Source organism: Triticum aestivum, chromosome 1B (assembly GCF_018294505.1).
Source record: "Triticum aestivum cultivar Chinese Spring chromosome 1B, IWGSC CS RefSeq v2.1, whole genome shotgun sequence".
Lineage (NCBI taxonomy): Eukaryota > Viridiplantae > Streptophyta > Magnoliopsida > Poales > Poaceae > Triticum > Triticum aestivum.
Window position 1 is genome coordinate 1,182,215 of NC_057795.1, and position 23,435 is coordinate 1,205,649.

The window sequence follows — 23,435 nt, forward strand, 5'->3', positions numbered from 1 at the left end:
GAAAAACCAATCGGGAGCCCGTGCCGGCACCCTGCCGGATGGTGAAACCATCACCGGTGGCCATCTTCATCATCCCGGTGGTCTCCATGACGAGGAGGGAGTAGTTCACTCTCGAGGCTGAGGGCATGTACCAGTAGCTATGTGTTTGCTCTCTCTCTCTCTCTCTCTCTCTCTCTCTCTCTCGTGTTCTTGATTTGGCACGATCTTGATGTACCTCGAGCTTTGCTATTATAGTTGGATCTTATGCTGTTTTCTCCCCCTCTACCTTCTTGTAATGGATTGAGTTTTCCCTTTGAAGTTAGCTTATTGGATTGAGTCTTTAAGGATTTGAGAACACTTGATGTATGTCTTGCATGTGCTTATCTGTGGTGACATAGAAATTGTGGAAATGATAAGCTACAATAGGCATTGTGTGAGAACAATTACGAATCTTGTCTTTGAGAGTACCCAAGTGAATGATATGCTTTATTATACTAATGCATCTTGCGAAGTTCCGTTAAGTTTTGTGTGATTGAAGTTCTCAAGTTTTGGGTGAGATATCGATACGGGGAGAATAAGGAGTGGAAAGACACTAAGCTTGGGCATGCCCAAGGCACCCCAAGGTAATATTCAAGGAAGATCCAAGCAACTAAGCTTGGGGATGCCCCGGAAGGCATCCCCTCTATTGTCTTCAACATTATTGGTAACCTCACTTGGAGCTATATTTTTATTCATCACATGATATGTGTTTTGCTTGGAGCATCATTTTCTTTCTGTTATTTAGAATAAAGTTTTAGTATCTTTTATTTCAATAAAAGTGTCAAGTATAGCCTTACCATGCTTATTTTGCAAGTATATATATATATATTGCTATTTGAAAACAGAAAGTTTTCTATCATTGTCTGAATTCTTCTGGATAGTCCGAACGTGAAAAATTCTTGACATTTTTACACAGTGATCATGAATAAGTTCTCTGTAACATGGTAATTTTTCAAAAAAAAATAGAGCTAGGCAAGTATGAGCACAATTCCACTCTTTATAAACTGTGCTGTTTAGACAGATTGCTGTTATGTTTGCATTTTGTGCATATGCTTGCATGTTAAATGACTCTATTTGAGAATATGAGTATTAAATATGCAAAGGCATTTAGTATGCAATGTTAAATTATAATTTTAGTAATTTTCTACAGTAGGGAATGATAAGGTTTTGAGTTGATTTATGCTAACTTATCTCACGAGTTCTTGTTGAGTTTCGTGTGAATGAAGTTTTTGAGATTTTGGAAAACCGCAGCATGAGAGGAATTAAGGTGACACAAAAGCTCAAGCTTGGGGATGCCCAAGGCATACCGCATTAATATTTCAAGAATTCTCAAGCATCTAAGCGTGGGGATGCCCTGGTAGGCATCCCACCTTTCTTCATCAACAACTATCGATTAGTATCTCTAGCATGATACTAAGAAGCATCTAAGAAGTTTTTGCTTCTTCACATGATATGTGCTATCCTTGCAATGTCATTTTATTTTGTTTTGCTTGTTGTTTGAATAAAATACTTAAGATCTGAAATTCTTAAATGAGAGAGGGTCTTCTCATAGCTAGTTAATTATTTGACTACTCATTGATCATCACTTATATCTTTTTGGAGTAGTTTGTCAGTTGCTCTAATGCTTCACTTATATCATTTTAGAGCACGGTGGTTTGTTTTTTTTTTGAAGAAATTGATGAACTCTCATGGCTCACTTATATTATTTTGAGAGTCTTTAAGTATTTTATTATGAGTCTCATTGATCGGAAAGTCTGTACATATGAGAGCATAGGGTCTTCTCATATCTAGTTAATTATTTGACTACTCATTGATCGGAAAGTCTGTACATATGAGTTCAGACTGAGACTGAGAGAGTGATATAGATTTGCTCGAGTTTACGAAATATATTATGTTGTTACTTGCATCTTTCTTGGATTTTTTTCCTTGCATTTCTTCTTCTTTTCCCTACCATCTGTTTTATAGAAGTTTCTACATCAAATTAAGCAAGTACATTATCCGTTCTTGTCCAAGTTTATCTTATTCCTTTCATCGGAAGTCTGTACAAATGAGTTTGGACGAAGAGAGTGACATAAATTTGCTTGAGATTTTGAATTATTTTCTGCTTTTGGGTTTGCATGCTATACTGCTTGATTAATGATTATTGAGGAAAATTAGTGGCAAACGTTGGTTGAGAAAGCTCCTGCATTTACTGTAATGCACGGTAGTTTATTGCAATATGATCTGCACGGTAGAAAGCACTCATATTTGATTTGATTCTGTTCTGTGCTTGCCAATAGTAATAACTTGAAATATGCTTTTATCATGATTATAAAGTTTATTGATGATGCTTTGTTTCAGGATATGTGTAGAGGCTATTTGCAATGTGTTCAAGGCAGATAGTAGATTATATGGTTAAGCATCTCACTTATATTGGTAATTTTTATTTGTTTTATTTAAATTAAAATGGTTTATGTATTCTGCTCTATAGGTGAATTTGCTCCAATGATTCTGCAACCCTCGAGGAGGTGACATTTCCATCAAATGATTTTACAGTTCGTTTGGTGTCAACAATGGGTGGCAGTAAACTGCATTGCTACTAAGTGCGGAGTAAGGACTAAAGCATTTGTCTTATTATACACACATTACAAATATCAAAATGACCATGAAGGATATAGTTGTTTCCTCAGCTTCTGTCTGCCAAGGACGTGGTGGATCCAAAGAAGTTTCTGATGCAGAGTTAGCTTTGGAAGGAACTTCTTCTGCTCACTGTTTACATGCTGGTGGTACTCTTGGTGTTTTGCCAACTGGAAAGAAGATAGTTAGCATGGGCATTATTCATTCATCAATGCCAAAACACAAAAGGCTTAGACAACAAAAAAGAATGCCCGTTTTTCAGTGGTCTATTGAAGAAAAATCAAAGGGGACAAAAGATAATACTCCCTCCATTCCGATTTACTCGTCGTGGTTTTAGTTTAAATTTGAACTAAAACCACGACGAGTAAATCGGAACGGACGGAGTAGTATTTCTAAAGGTATTTTTCTGGAGATCCGACATTATCCATTTCTTATATATTTTTCCTGAAAATAAGTAAATATATTAATTAGAAGTATCAGGTATAGAACTATTCTAAAGTGATTTTTAGTATCACTAGCACTACCAACAATTGGCATGTGGGCTTGTTTTCCTTTGTAAGACGATGATGACAAAGTTATCCCCGGGTCTGAGTGCCTCAAGTGTGCATACAATGGCTTACATATTAACTGAATATTGGGTTTGATCTTCAGAGAATTCTCAATGCGTAGAGCAGTCCTCTCCATATTAACACATAAAGCCCCATTCCCTCCCAACACTGGCCGGTGGCGGAGCTTGGCAACGGTTAGATTCTTTTATGCTGCCTCTTCATTTCCTGATAAATGAAATTGAAATCTAATTCTATGATGTGGTAGGTGGTGATGTGGAGGCGATGACCATCATGGAAGAGGGAAATATGCTGCTAGATACTGATGTTGATTGCAACGACTCCATGACATTGTAAGTTGGTTAATGGAACAATTTTGAGCTTACATATATTATAATGACATCTTTCTTGGAACTCGCAGTGGTAGAGAATCTGTTGTTTGCATAGGCAAAAAATTATAGAGGCCAACATTGGCCATAATATCCCCTTTCGCTTTGAGAACTGATGATGCATAACAAGAGGCAAATATTTGTAGGCTTGAAACCATGACCTTGGTCCTCTCTGCAGCCTCAGTATTCAAATTTAGATTTTCTTTGTAATAAGTCGGTATTTTGCCACCTTATAGATGGCCTACCATTAAGTATCATATGCTCCAAAGCTATATTTTGTTGTCGCATTGCTGCTTTAGTATTCTTCGCTTGCATATCAACAGTGCAACTTACACCAGGGGCAATCCATGTGAGATGACACCATTGCTAATACATCTCCTAACGAGTTCACCTTTTCCCTCTCATATGGAAGCAGCATACACCATGGACAATCTATGTGCTGTCCCAGTAGGAAGTACTGAGCCCCCAACTAAAATCGCCGAACATTCAGTCTGAATCATAAACGGTGGACCCTTTCCTGGATTCATAAATTTGGTCAGGTCGAGAGCGCAAGATTTCGACTTTAGTTCTTGGAGATGATGAAAGAATCTCAGTGCCTTTTAATTATTCACATCTCAGTGCCCAACCCGATTATTATCAGACTGTAAACTGTGTCTTTGAGTTGCGTGTAGGTTATTTGAATGTATTGAATTTCTACAGTAATATTAAGATCCAAATTACCAATTTTTGTAGGTAACGAGGGGATACCGCAATGGACAAGGCAGAAATCTTGTTCAGAGGGACAATGCCCACGGGTGACTGCGGTGTGAGCTGGTGTTGTCCTGTCATGGCAATAGGGACGCAGAGGCAAGGTGGAGGCCAGAGATGGCATGGAGAAAAATTATGACGAGCAAAGCAGTGACATTGTACAGTAACACGGTCATGTGTGTGGCCTCTGCGCAGCAGCGACAGGTAGCCATCGGAGCAAGGACAACGGCGCACACACATGTTTATGATGCTGCTCGAGGCCACAGGGCCAACCAGGATTTGTTATTCCTTCAAAGTGATATGAAAACGAAGATTCTACTTGTATAACTAAAGTTTGATCTTCAGTCCTACTCCCTCCGTCTGGAATTAGTTGATGCTCAAATGGATGTATCTAGATGTATTTCAATGCTAGGTACATCCATTTGAGCGCCAACTAATTCCGGACGGAGGAAGTACACAACACATCCTTTTTAGCGGAATAAAAGGCCACAACTTCACCACATATGAGTGTAACTAAATCTCATGTTTCATGCTCTAACTTTTGTACTAAATTTTTGTTAGATACAGGCAGTGGCGGGTGGCGGAATAGCAAGGCATCCGGTCAGATGACATGGGTCGATGGGGAGTTGGTGGCTCTCGACTACAACAAAGATCATCGAGGCAATCTATATTGGTTGGTCAATTACTAACAACCTAACACAACATGTTTCGAATTGCATTTTTTCTGACTAAAAGTAGCAGTTGTTGCTGTTGTATTAAGATATCAACGAGAATCCAGAATAGGATCTTAAGGGAGCAAGGGTGTTTGGCGCCTGGAGGAGCGTCCGGGTTCAAGGATCTGGCCCCCGCCATCGAGACGTATGGGGTCGTCGCCGAGTACATCTGGTACGTACACATGAACCTCCCTCCACTCCAATGTCGCTGTTGTTTGTTTCGTCTGTCACTATGTTCCTAGAGACCACAACAGTAGCTTCAGGATAGGGGGCCAAACCTGCATCTTTTTATGATTTCTTTTTATTAGATTAGCACGGGAACGAGCAGTGCAGTGAGGATTTGGCCCCTTAAAGACTTGGTGGGTGATAAGTGACGTCCATATTCTGTAAACGTCTTGGTCCCGGTTCCAACTCATTGAATACATCTTTTTAATATGTGAATAAATTCACTTTTGGTCTGTTTGCTAACTTGCTAATTGCCTTCTTACACCCCATGGCGGATCTGTGTATGAAAGTGTGATTGGCTATAAACATGAAAAAATTACCAAAACAAATAGTAGACCGTACTTCATGTGTGCATTGAGATGAAGTGTAAGGATCACGTGATATATATCATTTCATATATCATGTCAGCAAAAACATGCTGTGGTGGTCGCCATCGGCTGATGGCGTACATTCCTTGGCACTGGGATACCGTAGAGGGGGAGGGCGACGTCGTGGAGGGAAGGGGAGACGACGCTGGAATGTCGTGGCATGCTTTGATGCCAGCAACGTCAGTTTGGAGAGAAGCTGGGGGTAGATATGAGTGTGAGCATTGCTATGAAATGCGATATGATGGTGAGCGTTGTGCCATGCAATGAGAGAGTGAATTGCTTTTTCAAAAATAAAAAGAAAAGGAGTGACATTTTTTTTTTGGGAAAGTATTTGATTGCGATCAGAGAAATGTCACATACTTTTATATAGTTGAAAATATCAGATACCCTAACAAGTCATGTTTATAATGGACCAGACCAAAAAATCATTGAGTTTTAACAATCATAAGAGATGCATACAAATAATGCTTCTTAATATATTTGTTACACATGATAATACAAAAGGTGTGTTTATATATATTCTTAATATATTTATTTATTTTCGTATGAGAGAGATAAAGATGGATTATGTCAATGTTTGAAAAAAAAAACCCACCAAACAAGGGTGTAGGGACGATGCTATTGAAAGAGGTAAAAAATTCATCGAGTTTTGTACAACAAAAGGCCCGTGGCAACGCACGGGCATTCTACTATATAGATTGTATATGAGTTTTTTTTTCTTATTTTAATATATGTTTATATGTTCACCTTTATATATCAAAGACAAAAACTGGTAGCTTATGATTGTGCTTTGAAAATGCTGATTGGCAAAGTCATTGATGTAACTATGATGGGCTGGCCTAAAAGCATGATTTCACAGAATTAGAAGAAATGCATACAAATAATTGTTCTTTTTTGAGAGATGTTGCACATGCATACAAATGATTGTATTAATTTATTCTATAGCAACGGATCCACTGTGGTAGTAGTAGTGGAGGCGGATATAGTGTTGTAAAAATGTTCGGCAATACCGGTTGATTTGTATGAGGATCTGCAAGGACACGACACATGTTGAACCATTGAAATATTTAAGTCCACTAGATAAAAGGATGGACAGATGAGCTCAGGACTTGGTTGTGGGCGCTGGACTCGGAGAAGGTGCGGCGTTGTGGTGAACAGGTTGTGTCGTTGTGGTGGTCACCCTCGGCTATGATTGCGTGCAACCCTTGGCAGTGGGAATTGGCCTGGGATGCCGTCGAGGGGAGAGGAGGGGCGGGTGACTCCGTGCAGGCTAAATGATGTGCCGTTGAGGGGAGGACAGTGAGAGGCCGTTGTGGGCAGAACAGTCCGGGGGGAAGGAGATGTGAGTGTGAGCGATATGTCGTGCTATTAGAGAATAAGAGGGCATATTGATTTTTTTAAGATAAAAATAGGAGTGGCTGCTTGTTTTTGTAGCGAAAAGCGATTGCTTGCTACAAGAGGCATGTCTCATTTTTTTTTATATAGTTAAAAATATCACAAACCCTAACGAGTCATTTCTGGAGAATAATTATCAACAAATAAATTACAGGAAGCACACATGTTATTAAAATTTTGATGTGACTCACTCTACTAAAAAGCACAATGCGACTCACTGTGACTAAAAATGGTCACCTGCTTATATGAATATAGATTGTATATGAGTTTTTTTATTATTTTAATATATGTTTATATGTTCACCTTTATATATCAGAGATAAAAAGTGGTAGCTTCTAATTATGCTTTGAAAATGCTGATTGGCAAAGTCATTGCGTAACTATGATGGGCTGGCCTAAAAACATGATTTTACAGAATTGGAAGAAATGCATACACAAATAATTGTTCTTTTTTGAGAGATGTTGCACATGACAATATAAAAGGTGTATTTCTATATATGTTTAATTTTGCAGGTTATGAGAGAGATGGATATGAATTATGTTGACGTTCAAAAAGAAACCATCGACAAGGGACAATAATGATGAAAGGGGCAAAAAATTAACGAAATTTTAAGTATATATGTGCAATCAGAAAAAAATTATTTAAAAGGCCTGTAGCAACTCATGCAAGGTGCTCTCACGGGTGTAGGTTTGTCCATCGCCATTTGACTTTATAACCGTGCAAGACAGTTGACAGCAGATCGCTTATGGTAGGACCTAGCTATTACCAATGATTTATACTATCAAATGCAGTGTCAGTGAATGGTGTTCCTTTATCATGGTTGAAGGTTGCATGTCTTCTGCTAGGTTCATTGATACTTCTCGGTATGTACTTGAATGTTTCTTACCTAATTTTTTAGTGGCTACTATTCTTAGTGGACAGATATAAGGTTTACATGATAATTGTTGTCGAGTCACTCAAATACATGCATGTTCGTCTGCTCTGACGGCTACAAGGAGCAAGAGATAGTGGGATGAAGGATGAGTGGGGATAGGGCGAGACGGAGCTATATAGAGAGGGGAAGAGTGGAGAGATAAGGTTTACGTGACAATTATTGTCGAGTCACTCAAATACATGCATTGTAGCCCGTAGCAACGCACGGGCATTCTGCTAGTTTACATAGTTAGATGATGTTTACATCTAATATTTCCTACCAAGTTCTAAAAACCAACCGATGTATGATGTTCGGTGTATTCTTTTGTGTGTGCATCCGAATGGCATATTAATAGTTGTTGGTGTTTTCTCATGATGTGTTTGCAACTCCGCATGAAAAAAGAGACTGAGGTATGATGTTGTTGGTGTTTTCTCATAGTTGTTGGCAAAGGATGTTGGCAAAGGATGATTGACGAGGCCAAATTCTTTCTCCTTCACGAGTTTCTGCATTCCGATGAGTATTTGAGAAGGAAAAAAAATCAAGTCTTTAAAGAATCGATTGTGCCAACGAGAGGTTGTGTTGACATTGGACGGTCGTCATGTCCCTCGTTGGTCCTTGATCCCATCGCCGCAAACACTTGAACCCGAGCCCGTGATGGAAAACAAACTGGCCCAAAACACTGGAACGACCGGCCCAAAGCTGGTTGGTCTTGTTTGTTTTTTTGAGAACTCGAATTCACAAGTGGGATTGGGCCGGCCCGCCATGTTTCTAGTAGTTAGTTATTATCCTCCTCCTCCTCCTCTTCCGTCCGTCTTATCCTGAGTCTGTGAGTGAGTCTAGTTTGGCATCCATCCATCCATCCATGGCGTCCATGCTGTGCTCCTACTCCGTCTCCATGCCCGCCGCCGCCAGGGCTCCGCTCCTCCGGTCCAACTCCCTCGGGTTCGCCACCTCGCAGCTCGCCGGCCTCAGCCTCGGCCTCACCTCCACGGCCGCGGTCTCCCTCCCCACCAAGAACACCATCGTCGCGCGTACGTCCCTCCCTTCCCCTCCCTCCCTCCCTTTGTTCCCCTGCCAAGTCTAAGTTGCATTGCTCTGCTTTTCTTCAGAGTTGAGTTCAGGCTTGAAAAGAGATACATACATTACATAGCATAGGTAGTGGATGAACATGCATTATTATCTTCCCAAAAAGAGTATCTATCTATCTATCAATCAGTTGAATGAATTCAGTAGGTAAGAAAGAAAGAAAGAAAGAAAAGAATGAATGTGAATCTGATGTGTCATGGTTCTTCAGGCCGGATCTGCCCCTTCTTGGAGAAGAAGACGAACCGGGCCAACAAGGTGTCCTTCTCCAACCACAAGACCAAGAAGCAGCAGTTTGTCAACCTGCAGTACAAGAAGCTGTGGTGGGAGGCCGGCAAGCGCTACGTCAAGCTCAGGCTCTCCACCAAGGCCCTCAAGACCATCGAGAAGCACGGCCTCGACGCCGTCGCCAACAAGGCCGGGGTCGACCTCAACAAGAAATGAAATGGTCCATACAATTCAGCTTGAGACCAGGCTCCTCCCCTAGCTACATGGTCTCCTCCTCTTGTTGGTTTTCTCACATGATGCATCTACCCTCTCAGTGTAATGTAGTATGCAAAAAAGATCTCCCCCCGTTTTGCTATTTATTATCTTGATTGATGAGTTCATGTTAAGCATCATACTGTGGGTTTGTGCCTTGCAGCTACAAACCAAATTGATGAGCGGAAAGTGATTTATCAGCAAAGAAATTGTTACTCCCTACGATCCAAAAAAAAAGTGTCTGGATTGGGGGGGGGGGGGGGGGATGATGTTTTGTTCAGCTTCCTTCCTTTGAACCTCCCAACCTGAGAAATGCATCATGCCACTCTGGGCTGAACATGAATTAAGAGGCTGGCAATTTTGTCAGTTAATGTTAAACATGTGATTGTTCAGCTGTCCATTGCTCCCAAATTGATGTGGAAAGGAAGGAAAAAGGAGAAGGAAGCTGCAGAGAATCAATGGGGATTTGCATGTCTCCAAATTTTGAGCTATTTTCTAGTTTATTATTCCCATTCTACCTTTAGTACTAGTACATAAAATAGATAGTATTTCCGTTCAACAATCTGTTGATACTAGTCATTTATGAGATGATGGTAACACATCGTAGGAGGAAGCAAAAATATTCACCAATACTGCAGCATATGAATTCAAGATCATCCGGAAAACCGAAGAAGGTTACGTGCTTTTACCCCCACACACACCCCGCACCGTAAACCCGGGCAGATACATTACCCGTGTCCCCGCAATCCCACGTAACATTTATGTGTCATATCATCCAGATTTAACACAAATTCAAGTCATTTTATGTGTTACCCCATGCGCTGGATTTATGAACTCATCAACATATGCCAAAAATAAGACACAAAATATTGATCGTTGGTCATGTATAAATCATCTTCATCGTGTAGCTGAGTGTGGCTTGAGAAATGGCGTCGATTACCAACCTCTTACCACCACTTCTCTTGCTCGCCGCCCTCTTTCCTGCGCTTACACTATGCTATCTCAGCCCATCCGCCACGAGGGTACAACAAAATTGCCACGAAAAACTCCGCTCACCGTTCTTACATCGTGCTCGTCGAGCCACAGCGCCCGAACGCCGACGAAGACGCCCACCGCCAATGCCACGCCTTCTCCACTCGTACGTTCAAGTGTTCAGCGGATTCGCCGTGAGGCTCACCGACGCTGAGCTCAACATGGTGGCCAAGAAGCCGGGGTTCGTGCGTGCACGTGCACGTGTACCCAGAAGCATGGGTACCATACCAGGGCGACATCCAGCATGCATGCCCTCTAGTTGGTCGGTTTGTCTACCGTCGTGATGTCGGTGATCGTTTGAACTTTAGCTGGGTTCAGCCGCCCCGGGGCCGTGCACGTGTATCGGATGCCCTTGTTGTCCTGAACTTGTGCTATTTACGTGAAGCGTTGTTTTTTTATGTGACCTGCTGCATTTCGATGGTGAGGCCGTCACGTTTGAAAGGGGTGAGTAGAACACTCCACGGTGCGTACTTGCATAGCACGTAAGCAAACAACAACTGTGGCTTGCGTCTGCTCACCCCTGAAAGCATAAATATCATGTCCTAATCTGATCACTGTTACTCCCTCCGTTCCAAAAATAGATAACCCAACTTTGTACTAATTTTGTACCCTCCGTTACAATGCAGACAACCAAACAATATCAATGTGGTGTGGAAAGGAGTAAAGAAGACATTGATGGTTGAACCCACCCGACACCAAGACCAAGACCAAGGAGAAAAAAGTTGTAAGGAGGAGCACGGAGCCACCGGATCCACAGATCGCCCTTCCCCCCCTTCGTCTCCGGCGCCCTCATGCTCATGGACGACGCCCCACCACCCGCGGCCCAAACACTCGCGCTCGCCGTGGAGGACAAGGGGGCCAAGCGCGCGCGCAAGAGGAGCAGGTACCTCGACGACTACGAGACCCCCACCATCCTCAGCGCCCTCCACGGCGGCGACACCCCGCCTCCAAGAAAGGGGGCGGCGAGCGAGGGCCCGGCGCTGCTCCTCCGGCTCCAGCAGGCCGACGTCGCCGCGCCCGACCTGCTCGCCGCGCTCCGCCGCTGCGCCGCATCCCCCTACGACTACGAGCCCCTGGTGGGCAACGTCGACGCCGGCGCCCTCCTCGCCTTCTTCGCCCTCCACAGGGAAGCCTCCGCCTCCGTCTCCGTGCCCGCCACCGGCCGCGCCGGCAAGGACGACGCTGCCCTGGTCAGCAGCACAGGTCAGCATCGCTCTAACGAAGCTCCTGCCACCGCCGCCGCTCGCCCGAATCCATGCCAGGCCATGGCCGTCGCCGTCCCCCACGGATCTGCCGGCAAGGAACAGGCCGGTGGCATTGCCATTGGACACGCACAAGCCCACCACCACGTTGGAGTTGGACCAACGAATGCAGCAGCAGCAGCACCAGGAGGAGCCGGACCCAGCAAGAGGAGGAGGAAGAAGAAGGTGACATTCGCACTCGGCGCGCCTACTAGTGCCGCCGACGCCGGTTGCTCTGCTCAACTCGCTGCCACCCACAACGGCGGCGCCGGTTCCGCACCCAAGAAGCCGGCCAAGAACAAGAAAGCTGTCAACGGGCAGCAGCATTTCAGCAAGCCGGTGGCCCTCATCCTGCAATTCGCCCCGGGCACCGCCGCCGACCAGCTCCCTTCCAAGGAGCAGCTCCACTCCACACTCCGCGGCTTCGGGCCCCTGATCGAGCCCAGCACCGAGATCACCAAGAAGCAGGCACGCGTCGTGTTCCAGAGCGGCGCCGCGGCCGAGGCCGCCTACAGCTGCGTGCACACGCTCGGCCACTTTGCCGCGGCGCGGCTGCAGTACCTGCGCCCGCCGCCGCCCCCTCCAAAGATCCCGCTGACAGACGTCCGGAAGAACCTTGAGAGGATGATCGCGTCCCTCACCGGCCCCTCTCTGCTCGGCAAGGAGGACAGCGCGTGGAGCCTCGCCGGAGAGATGCAGCACCTGCTGGTCAAGGTCGACAGGGCGCTGAATGCCGGCGGGGCAGGGCCTTCCACCTCAGTTGCTGCTCATCGCCATTGATCTCTCAGCTTGGATCAGCTCTGCTCTGCTCTGGTCTGCTACATGGAGATAAGCTCTCCCTACCTCCTAGTATAGTTTGTTAGTGATCCAGGTGCTCTTGTATATTACTAGCTCTAGTCTAGTTCCACCTCAGCTGCTGCTCATCACCATTGATCTCAGCTCAGCTCAGCTCTTCTGTGGTCTAGTCTGCTACATGGAGATAAGCTCCTCCTACCCCCTAGTATAGTTAGTTTAGTCAGTGATCCAGTTGGTCTTCTTGTATATTATGAACCCTAGTCCTCCTTAGGTACTGCTACTGCTCGAATAATCGTAGCTGCTAGTCTCACTCGGTATGTTTCAGTGTCGATCCATACTGCCTGCAGCGACGATCGAGCTTCTAATCTCATGTGTAATATATATCTACCTGCTACCAATGAACTAAGCTATGGTGTGCTTGATCCCTCCCCTTGGCATGATGATGATGATGATGATGATAAAATGCAGTTGGTTTCATTGTAAGTACCTTCCATATGTGGTTGATAGGCCAGAAAGAAACTGCAATCCTGGAGTGAGTTGATCTGGTTGCCATCTTCATTTCAACCTGAGACAGCAAACAGAACCAAAAAAAGGAAAGCTTTTATGCAGAGCTGCAGGCTGATGATAATAAAACCAAGCAAGCAAAAAAAAAATGATGTTTGCTGAAACTAACTGACATGAGTGGTCAGGCTGCTGGCTGGCTGGATCTGCATCAGCAGTCACCACATGATTCAAGATCCAACTGAATTTTGGCATCTTGGGTGATGCATGCACAACAGGATACCAAAAGCCCTCAATGATGGATACCAACATCATCAACAAGACAAGAATGCATCATAGCTCACAACCATAACAGTCTTTTCTTGTTATTTTTCAGTATACAGCAGATAGTATACATAATCTAAAATTCACAATCACATATAGCTAGATTTTAAGTCTGGCTTATTCTTTTATTCCATCACTAGCCACAATCCAAACACTCGTCACAAACTTATGACAAACTGCCATATGTAGTACCAGGCTCTGGCCTAGGACTTTTAGATTGTGTTGCGGTTGTCGGATGGCGCAACTGTTGTTTAGACGGCTTCCGCCTGCTGCTCTTCGATCTCGCTGCGTCCAGCATCGATTGCGGCACTCCCATTAACCGGCACCTCAGCGGCAGCGACGGAAGGCGAGCTCGCGGCGCCGTTCACCTGCACCTCACCAGCAGCCTCGGACGTGTCGCTAGACGGTTGCTTCGTAAGGGACTTCTGTTGACGGATGGCGGCCGCCGCTTCCGGCATGGCGACACCTGGAGGCTGAGGGGGGACCCACTGGCGCTGAGGCGGCGGCCTTTCCACAACACCGCCGCCGTACGCCAGCGGCCTCGGCTCCTCTGCGTGGAAATCAGGGGCCTTCCCGTTCTGGTGGTACGAGGGGGCATAGTTGTCCTGAGCTTGAGAGTACGATCCATCCTCGCTCAAGTAGGCGTTGGATCTATAAGCAAGCTTTTGCTCTGCGTGTTGCAGCATCTCCAATGCCTGCTGCGTCTAGCAATAGAGATAAGACACTGTTAGTTATTATTATTACAAGTAATAAGAAGCGCTTTTGTTTGCAGCAAAGATAAGGCTCAGGGTCATCATATCATACCTTGGTCCCAGAAGATCTATTATCCCCTCGCTGTACCGTCTGCTGAAAGTCGGAATGTCATGCAAAGACATGTCAGACAATATTCAAGAAATAAGGTGTCAACACATGTATATGTAATGAAGAAATGTCACACGAACTTAGATATATACATCTCATTGAACAGGCTACGACAGGGGTAGTCAGAATGTCAGATTTTGTATAAAAAAAAAGTAAAATACGGCGACTCACTGGAGTCAGGTTTTCGATACACTAGCAAATTGTGTTTGGTCAACATGCAAATTTTGATATATAGTTTACTGGAATACCAAAGCTGGACAGGAGGTTATAACTACAGAAAACGACATAATCTGTGCATCATACAACACCAAATTGTGTGTTGAAGAGTCAATCCAGCTCATTCACTATTTCAGCAAAAGCAAGGTGTATATGATTGGTTTCTTACCTCAACATAAGATCTTGAATATGACCCAGAGGTAGGTTCAGTAGGTGCTGGCGCAAACGAAGGCCTCCCTGCTCAGCAAACACCCAATGGTAAGTAGCAAGAAAGATGGAATCATCCAACTAGGAGCTTAGCAAGAGATGCTGACCTGAGCCGAAGTCACTGTTTGGAGCACCATACATATTAGGTTGCTACAAAAAAGGAAAAGCAGTTCAGTAATAGGACAGTTATATCCAAAGCATGAGCATATTATTGAAAGTGTTATTATAACAGGATGAACAAAACAAGTGCACACCTGAGGAGGTCTCCATGGAGTGTTAACAGGGCCTGAACATTGTGGTCAAACAAACAATAATTTGGTCAGATCCTCGTAGTTATCGGCATCAACAATCATTAGTAAAATCTGTCTGGTCTAGGACATGCATGCTTGCATATGGCTTTATATGGCATTTTCACAACATAAGCTGTACACGTTCCGATACAGGGTGGATGGAAGGTTGAACAGCATAGAAAGGACCTTCTAAATGGTGGAGAAAGGTAGAGGCAAAGGTCTTTACCATTGTTCCCTCTACAATTAGATCAGCTTTGAAGCGTGTTTGATGCAAAGAAAGAACAACGAAGTATGAAACGGTACAGGTGGGTTTATACAGCATTATGAAACGGTACGCATGGATTTATACATAAGGTGGTATCTTTTGATGCAGGTGAAAAATAAGCTTAGCGTTGGCTAATGTGAAGTGGAACAGCATAGCAAAACAAGCCTTCCCTTTAAATGATGGGCAACGATGGTCTTTAAGGTTTTCAGCGTGGTTCCTGCTGTAGCTAGATTAACTTTGCATCCTAAATCAAATACAACAACAAAGAGAAATGCTACACAGATTTGCTTGATACTGACCATTCCTCGCGGCAGAGGGGCCATGATCCTCCAGTGGGCGGTAGTGCGAAAACCTATCCTCCCTGGTAATATTTACGGAGTCCCGGCTATTATGGCTCAACGACTCGCTCAGCGATTTCAACACCTTTGCTTGGGAATCCAGGGCCTGCGTCAAAGTCACAAGTATCTTCTTTTCTGCCAAAACATAAGTAGAATGGATATACTATTATGTAAGATAAACAGAAACAGTGTGATCAACCTGAGATGAAGATATAAAGTTGCATCTGTGGTTAACTGAACTAGTGTGATGAACTAAGAAGAAGCAGTGTTTAGTAGGTAAGGACACCTTCGTCCTTGGAAGCGAGCAGCTCCTGGTTGGTCTGGGCGATGGCGGAAACGGCCGTCGCGGAGGCCTTGACGGCCTCCCTGGTCTCCTCGTCGATCTTGGCCTTGAGCTCGGTCGCCTCATCGCCCTCGGCGACGACCCTGCGGATCCATGACTTGAGCCTGGGAAGGAGCAGCTTCTGTGCAACAGATAGGTAAACTTGCTGTTAATGGCTGAGTCACAAAGGCTAAAAGAAGACCTGCAGGCAAGATATGAGAGGTGAAGATAAATACTACCTTGACAAAGACGGCGGCGCTGGCTCCGAAGCCGAGCAGCAGCCCGGCGGCGACGAAGGCGCGGTACCAGGTGAGCCTGGGCTGAGGCGCGGCGACGATGATGGGCCCCGCCGCTGGCTGCGCGTAAGCTTGCGGAGGCGCGGCGGCGGCGGGGACCTGGGCCTGGGCCTGGGCCTGGGTCGGAGGGGACGCGGTGGTGGGCGGCGGATCCTGCAGCAGAGCAGAGCAGAGCAGGTTAGCTGGAGCGAGCAGGAGTAGATGGAGGAAGGTGACTGGAAGAAGAAGGTGCGTACGGGGACTCGGCGGAAGGCCTCGTCGATCTCGTCGGCGGTGAGGCCCTTGTTCTGGAGGAAGGAGCGGCGGTAGACGACGGCGGAGCCCCTGACCTTGGGGTGGGAGAGGAACTTGACGGCGTTCTGCACGTACTCCTCCCTCACCGGCTGCGGCGCTGGCGCCTCGAAGGCCGGCTGCTGCGGCTTCTCGCCGGCGTCTGCTGCTGCTGGTTCCGGGCAGAATTGATTGGTTGGGTTGGTCAGCAGCGATCGAATTGGGGAATCGAGGGGGGGCAGAGAAAGAGAGAGAAGCAGATTACGGACCTTGCGGCGGCTGCGACGGCGGATTGGAGTCCATCCCCCTCCGATGAGATGAGATGAGACGGGAGTCGCCCCCTGAGCTTGAGATCTGTGTGGGCGTCAACCCAGCAAGGTCAAGAAGAGATCTTTTTTCCGATCGATGAGTTGAGGAGGCGATGCACACGGCGCCGCCTCCCTTCTACAGCAGCAGCAGCAGCAGCAGTTTGAGAAGCAGCTGGGTTGGATTATCCTCCTCTCTTCTCTCCTCTCCCTTCTTTCTTTGCCTTCCACCCAAAAATTACAATTTGTGTGTTCCTTCTTTTTTTTCTTTTTTTCAAAACTAATTCTTCTTCTTGTATTTTTTGTATTATTATTATTAGGGCAACTCCAATGCCGTGCATCAAAACGGCACTACAAATTTTGAACCACATGGTCCACACACATTTTGTCATCTGACGCCGTGCATCAAATGTCCGTGGGGCGGTCCCAAGTCCGGGCATCTAAAATCCCCACAAACCACCTGTAGCGGGTTTGTGGGCGTTTGGGAATGCGCCACGTAGGCACCCACCCGACTAGGTGGTCCCATCCAAACCCTCTCCGCGCGTTCCGCTCAAGAAAACCTCGTCAAGCATTCACTGCCCTCCAAGCCGACACGACCACACGACCCCGCCCGAACCCAGCCCCAAAAACCCGGGTCGGGAGGCCTTGTTTTGCAGCACGGAAGGTAGTTCGGGCTCGGCTCGGGCTTCTCTTTTTTTTGTATTTCAAGTCAGGCTTGCACGTGTGTACAATAAAAATAGTATTCAAGGCGGGCTTTCAGGAATGATTTTGGGTCGGGCTTGGACTTGAAAACATAGTGTTTCGGGCTTCGGGCCGAGCTCGAGCTTGAGGAAGGAAGGTTGGGATTTTACAAGCTCGACCCGAAACACAACTCGGCAAAGTGTTTGCCCAGGTCTAGGTCAGGCTGACGTGCCCGGACAGCTCACTGAAGCTGCTTCAATGTGAACGCAATGACCGAGAAGCCTACTCCAGCGCAGCAGGTCAGGCCGGTGTGACCAGACGGCTCATCGAAGCTGCTTTAATGTGAACACGGCGACCAAGAAGCCTACTCTGGCGCAGCAGGTCAGACCGGCGTGACCAGACGGCTCATCGAAGCTGCTTCAATGTGAACATGGTGACCAAGAAGCCTACTCCGGCACAGCAGGTCAGACCGGCGTGACCAAACAGCTCACCAGAGCTGCTGCTTCAATTTGAGCACAGCGACCGAGAAGCCTACTCGGGCCGCTACGCTCGTTGAAGTGGTGTTGGTCCGCCAGACCAGCCTATCTATTTAAGTAGGCTGGTCTGGCTGACAAACCCCATATCCACTCCGCGCATCATCACCTCTCCTCTCCCATCCTCCACACACCGCAAAGATGGGCAAGTCCGACAGTGACCCCGGGTGGTTCTCAACACCAACAGGTGGACCCCCAAGGTCGTTTGGATTGCGACGCCCCCACCCACGGTCTCCGGGCCTGTCGACGGACACAATTAAGGAGGGGGTGGTGATCTCCGACGACAAGAAGGATGCCCCCCCCCCCTATAAAATGAAGAAAACTCAATAAATCCTATCAATCACAAAACAAATCAACAAGCAGCAGCCTATCCTACGCTTACTTCAACACACGAATTGCTACAAAGAGAATGCAGGAGCCTACACATACACACATACATATAACCTCTCCATTTACTTACTATAGCAACACATCTTTCAACAAGTCTCCCTCTCTTTGTAACAACCATACATACATACCATATGTAATCTACACGCCAAACATGTTTTCCAAACCCCCCCCCCCCTCTCCCCCTCAGCGACCCCGCAGCTCAAGCCCATCATCAACCACCACCACCACGCCGCTCGCCACGTCAGCCCCATCAACCGCCACGGCTCGCCCGCCCTCGGCGTCCTCACCGCCGTCGTGATGCCCCACCACGGGCCGGAGCAGCAGGCCCTGCAGCCGCACCAGGTAGCTCTGCCCCTGCGCCGGCTGCGGCCCCACGTACCGGCTCACAACCGCCTCTCCGCCGCTGCTGCCCGAGGGGCGGTCCTGCTGCAGCATCTCGCTGCTGGAGCGGATGCCGTTGAGCGCGCTCAGGTCCAGGTTGGGGAACACCGAGCAGCGGCAGCGCGGGCACTTGACGTTCAGCCGCAGCCACTGGTCGATGCACTCCACGTGGAAGTTGTGCGCGCAGGGGAGCCCCCGCACCTCGTTGCCCACCTTGAACTCCTCAAGGCAGATCGGGCACTCGCTGCAGTCCGTCGGCACCGCCTTCAGCATGAACTTTGGGAGCTCCTGGATCAGAGCCTCCACCGCCTCTCTCTGAATGAAGCACCACAGCAAAAATAGCACATTTAGACGCATTCTTCTTCTCGTCCATGTGAATTGCTACACCTATTTAATTTGAGTGAGCGACTCACCTGGGCTGCTGTCAGATAAAGGCCAGGATGGTATGCAGTGTCCTGGCCCATTCCTCTCAGTTCCAAGCCGACCGCCTCAAATGCCCAGTCAGGCACACGGATCATGTCAACCAAAACCTGCACACCACACACATCAACCTAACATTAATTATGCCGTCACCGCCATATTATCTTCCTACTGCTAGAAATAAGGTAGCTTAGCTAGCTCTAGTGTAGATTTGAATTTGAAACTTGCGTGCTGAGGCATAATATGTAATCCTGACTGCTTTGAACATGCTGAACAGAAGAATATGGATAAAGATTCATGACAATTTGATCTGATACATTTAAGCTTCTAATGTTGACAGATCACTTCCTACATCCAACGTCAGCACAGAAATAAACGGAAACATTACCCCATATTCAGAGACCGGAATCCCCTGTTGTGCCCTCAGTTGGAGTGCATGCCTTCGGTTTAGCCACTGCCACGTAAATAAAAACATGGAAAATATGAGGTTCCACTGATAACTACTACTTCCGTCCGGAAATACTTGTCGTAGAAATGGATACAAATGGGTGTATCTAGAACTAAAATACATCTAGATACATCCATTCCTTGGACAAGTATTTCCGGACGGAGGGAGTATAACAGAAAGTTTAGCCAGCACAATCATGGCCACTGGTGTCTACACATCAGTTTGTCTTGTGCAAATACAAAGAACACTCGACAGATTCATAATGTTTTTAGTAACTGGATATGATACTAACTGATGCAAATTAAATTTGAACACTCCGATGTTGAATTGGCAACTCAGTACACGCATCAAGCACAAGCTTAATACCTTCAATTCAAACGGCGATAGACATGAATGTCACTGCAGCCAAGTAATACACAAGCAGGCTAAACTAACTAAAATAGTCTATGAAGAGCATATGCTAAAGCTAAATATTGCCATCCTTTGTATAATAATCATGTGTAAGCGGCACTTCAATAATATTTTGACCGCGTGCACGCTTTGATTTTGTATGGACAAATTATGCAGCAGTACCTTTCCAACAGCCACGCATGCAATACAGGCGAGCCCACAGTAACTGAAAAGCAGCCATATCAGGAAGCCCCATTTTTGTCCTTCCTCTGGCAACTGTACATGGAGTGAATGTGCAGTGAGTAGCAAGTCTCTCCATGTATATATGGTGATAGTAAAATTTGCTTACACAATAAAGAACTTACGCAGCTCCTTGCACTGTTAAACCACAATGTTCCTATCACAGTCCAAACCCACAGGAAGGGATACAGAAGAAGAACAAGGACTGAGAGAACAACTATCCTCCCACAGAAACGAGTATATCTCTGTTGCCATCCAAGATCCCTGCAATTTGTTACAGAAAAATGTCACTGATGTACAGCAAGGTTTACTATCCAGTTCTCTTGGAAAAGGAGAGAGATAGAGAGCTGGAATCTTAAAACACCAACATAAGACCCCCTACAATAGGCAGAGTACCATCTGCTGTTGTAGAAAATTGTTTTGTCTTAAAGACTGCCAAATGCGTCAAAAGAAACGGCGTGTCCTGTTTTATTGAATATTATTACTATTGCCATGGAATTCTACCGCACGATGTAACTCTAATTACAGAACCATAAACACCCACAGCCCACAGCTAACTCTTAGTTTCTTCAGAAATACTACCTCCGTTCCGAATTACTTGTCGCGGGTATGGATGTATCTAGATGTATTTTAGTTTTAAATACATCCATTTCTGCGACAAGTAATTTGGAACGGAGGGAGTAAGTGTCATGGTTTACGATCAAGTTTGAACTAATATTTTGGAATGGAGGGAGTATTTGAAGACACAGTTCTGTTTGAATCAAAAATTAAGGTATCCCCAAAACCAGATTATGCAAAACGCTGGTGTTGTGCTATGTGTTTGAAATTAATAATGTGAAAAATGCTCAAAGACACTAACATTACTATCTCTGGTTAATGATGCCACCATAATATGTAGTGTGTCATGTGGGTGGCTCCTCCACAACTGGCGGAATATTCAGAGGGTTATGACCGTGGTTAAGTAATGAACATGCCAATAAGTCATGAGGTATACTTGGAGGCTATATTCAGTCAGTCGGATCATTTAGAAAGGAACAAATCAGTACTGTGTCCCCCTACTCTAGTAGTTAGTACATGAATCTTGACCTATGTTCCTCGCACACATACACAAAATCCACAAGAATGCATCTGTTTAATTATGTCCTGTTTTATCCCATATGTTGTTACTACTGTCACGGTATTCTACCGCACAGTGCAACTTTAATTATAAAGCCATACACTCTCACAGCAAACTCTAATTATGTTAAAAATAATAATTCAAGATCAAGTTCTGCTTGAATAAAAAAGTCATAAGGTACCCAAAAGAATCAGATTATGGAAAACATTGGTGTTGCCCTATGGTGACGCTTGGAAATAAGGCAGTAACTAGGCCAAAATAATGTGTACAACGCTCAAAGACGCTAACGATGCTAGCTCTGTATGCACTGTGGCTTCCTCCAAAATTGACAGACTATTCAGAGGGTTATGGCCATTAAATTTGGGATAATACTAGTCTGACATATCCAAATTTATGCGTTTAGAATTGATTGCAATAAGACTGGATGACCGGAGGCCTTGCATTCTTTCACCAAAGCAGAAGCATAACACTGAACCCGAAACTAGAGGAATGATGAGTTGAGGAATGTGCGCAATTGGGCTATAGGCAGGGGCATGTGAAAAAGAGAATGGTGGTGCACTATAGAAATGATGAAAAGGGGAGTGACTTACAGCCCCATCCCTGCGGCGAGGCCGTTGTCGAGGAACATGAGGAGGCGGAAGACGAAGACGGTGGTGTAGTCGACGACGATCCATATGTGGAGCGGGTGGGCGCAGAGGCGGTACCTCCTCCAGTTGATGGACACGATGATTCTATATTATGAGAGCAAACACTTAGGCATTCATGCATACATACATACATAGATACATAGAAAATTGAAGAAGCAAATGAAATGAAAACAGATGAATTCAGACGTACACGCTGGTGGCGAGCATGGAGAGGAAGAAGCCGTCGTACCTGCAGCATCAGTAGCACATACAGATTCAAAAAGTACATTCATTCAGTGGGGAAAAACAAGGGTGTGGAGTGGATAGAGGAAGGTTAGAGGGGGGAGGGGCGCACGTACCACTTGAAATCGACGCCCCGCATCGCCATTCCGGTCAGATCTGAGACTAGCTGTCGTCGGAGCGCTCCGGCGGCCGGGGCGGCGGCGCCCGCATCCGTCGCCTCCGCTCCGCTCCGCGTCGAGGGTTTGGGGCTCCGGCGGTGGGTGGGACAAACGGGAGCGGCCAAACGGAACGGAACGGAATCGATTGGGATGGAGCCGATGAAGATGGTTGTGGGGACAGTGACGGACAGTAACCGCACGGCGGAGAGGGGGAGGAAGATGAACTCGCAACGCTCGGCTACTCCTACCTACCCGCCTACCCCCTGCCCGGCCGCCACGCCTCCGCTTCCCTCTGCCACGTGGGGCAGGACTGCACGGGCCCAGATGTCTGTGGCACGTGGGTAGGTCATGTGTCCGTGCGTGCTCCCGTGATTGATGATGTTACAGGGCCACGGCGGCAACAGTCAGTGGTGGGGCTCCTACCGACGGACGGACGGAAGGGACACTACTACGGCAGCGTATGTATGTCAAGGCATCTATAGCCCTCTCTCTCACTGACTTGTATCATCCAACCGGTCATATTCGTCCCGGCTAACCAACCCCCTTCATATCCAGGCTCATATCTCAAAGAAATCCGGGCTCGAGCGGTGCAGGGAGGTGCCGTGGATTTTCATGGTAGATGCCCTAGTGAAAGGACTTGGGTGTGGAGCCATCGCAACTAGGTTAGCTTGAAAGGGGTTGAACGGGACAAAGGACACAAGGAGTTTACCCAGGTTCGGCCCCTCACCGTGCAGGTAAAAGCCTACGTCCTGCTTCTAGTTGTATTGCTTGTGTTTCGATTACAAGGGAGCGGATACGCTTGACCTAACTCTCGATTACTTATTCCTTGAGTTAACCCGCCGCCGGATCTCACCTTTATATACACAGGTTGGGACCCGGCAGCTTACAGAGTCCCGTCCGGCTCACACAACGTGACCGGCTCGGTTTCTAACTAGTCATGCCTTACGGGGCAAGTCTTCTCTCGGCGGTTCACAGGCCCCGGTCTTGGGCCTTCACCAAGCCTGCCTCTATGAGCCGCCGTCTTCATACTTCTCCTTGGGTCTCTTTGAACCT

General features: G+C 46.3%; 4 protein-coding genes and 1 long non-coding RNA gene across 14 annotated transcripts; 3 read left to right on the forward strand and 2 right to left on the reverse strand.

Annotated features, from left to right (window-relative positions):
• Positions 1-1,924: 1,924 nt before the first annotated feature.
• Positions 1,925-5,049, forward strand: LOC123102319 (uncharacterized). Of its 8 annotated transcripts, none has more exons than XR_006448915.1 (7): positions 1,925-2,411; positions 2,489-2,607; positions 2,688-3,032; positions 3,286-3,376; positions 3,448-3,532; positions 4,301-4,519; positions 4,877-5,049. It is a non-coding gene; the product is annotated as an uncharacterized lncRNA (long non-coding RNA). The 8 variants fall into 8 exon arrangements; XR_006448913.1 differs by having other exon boundaries at positions 1,930-2,411; positions 2,676-3,032; positions 4,877-5,007; XR_006448909.1 differs by having other exon boundaries at positions 1,926-2,411; positions 2,489-3,032; positions 4,877-5,040.
• A 3,658-nt stretch (positions 5,050-8,707) lies between these two features.
• LOC123102343 (50S ribosomal protein L28, chloroplastic) lies at positions 8,708-9,714 on the forward strand. The gene is made up of 2 exons (XM_044523653.1): positions 8,708-8,960; positions 9,224-9,714. Exons 1-2 carry the CDS (start codon positions 8,792-8,794, stop codon positions 9,454-9,456), a joined length of 402 nt encoding a protein of 133 aa, XP_044379588.1. The 5' UTR covers positions 8,708-8,791; the 3' UTR covers positions 9,457-9,714.
• Positions 9,715-11,189: 1,475 nt separating this feature from the next.
• Positions 11,190-12,985, forward strand: LOC123102364 (uncharacterized). Its single transcript, XM_044523697.1, has one exon. The coding sequence runs from the start codon at positions 11,316-11,318 to the stop codon at positions 12,543-12,545; it is 1,230 nt and encodes a 409-aa protein (XP_044379632.1). The 5' UTR covers positions 11,190-11,315; the 3' UTR covers positions 12,546-12,985.
• A 412-nt stretch (positions 12,986-13,397) lies between these two features.
• Positions 13,398-17,022, reverse strand: LOC123102351 (peroxisomal membrane protein PEX14). Of its 3 annotated transcripts, none has more exons than XM_044523675.1 (10): positions 16,720-17,022; positions 16,417-16,622; positions 16,124-16,333; positions 15,849-16,026; positions 15,524-15,697; positions 14,924-14,955; positions 14,777-14,819; positions 14,632-14,699; positions 14,190-14,228; positions 13,398-14,089 (listed from the first exon to the last, which is right to left on the reverse strand). In XM_044523675.1, the coding sequence occupies exons 1-10, from the start codon at positions 16,751-16,753 to the stop codon at positions 13,637-13,639; spliced, it is 1,437 nt and encodes a 478-aa protein (XP_044379610.1). In that variant the 5' UTR covers positions 16,754-17,022; the 3' UTR covers positions 13,398-13,636. The 3 variants fall into 3 exon arrangements, with proteins under 3 accessions (XP_044379610.1, XP_044379602.1, XP_044379619.1); XM_044523667.1 differs by having other exon boundaries at positions 14,190-14,231; XM_044523684.1 differs by having other exon boundaries at positions 14,190-14,231; positions 16,417-16,619; positions 16,720-17,021.
• A 1,260-nt stretch (positions 17,023-18,282) lies between these two features.
• LOC123102372 (E3 ubiquitin-protein ligase SIS3) lies at positions 18,283-22,643 on the reverse strand. Its single transcript, XM_044523706.1, has 8 exons — positions 22,341-22,643; positions 22,193-22,231; positions 21,946-22,086; positions 20,364-20,502; positions 20,182-20,274; positions 19,549-19,614; positions 19,154-19,270; positions 18,283-19,055 (listed from the first exon to the last, which is right to left on the reverse strand). Exons 1-8 carry the CDS (start codon positions 22,367-22,369, stop codon positions 18,543-18,545), a joined length of 1,137 nt encoding a protein of 378 aa, XP_044379641.1. The 5' UTR covers positions 22,370-22,643; the 3' UTR covers positions 18,283-18,542.
• Positions 22,644-23,435: the final 792 nt, after the last annotated feature.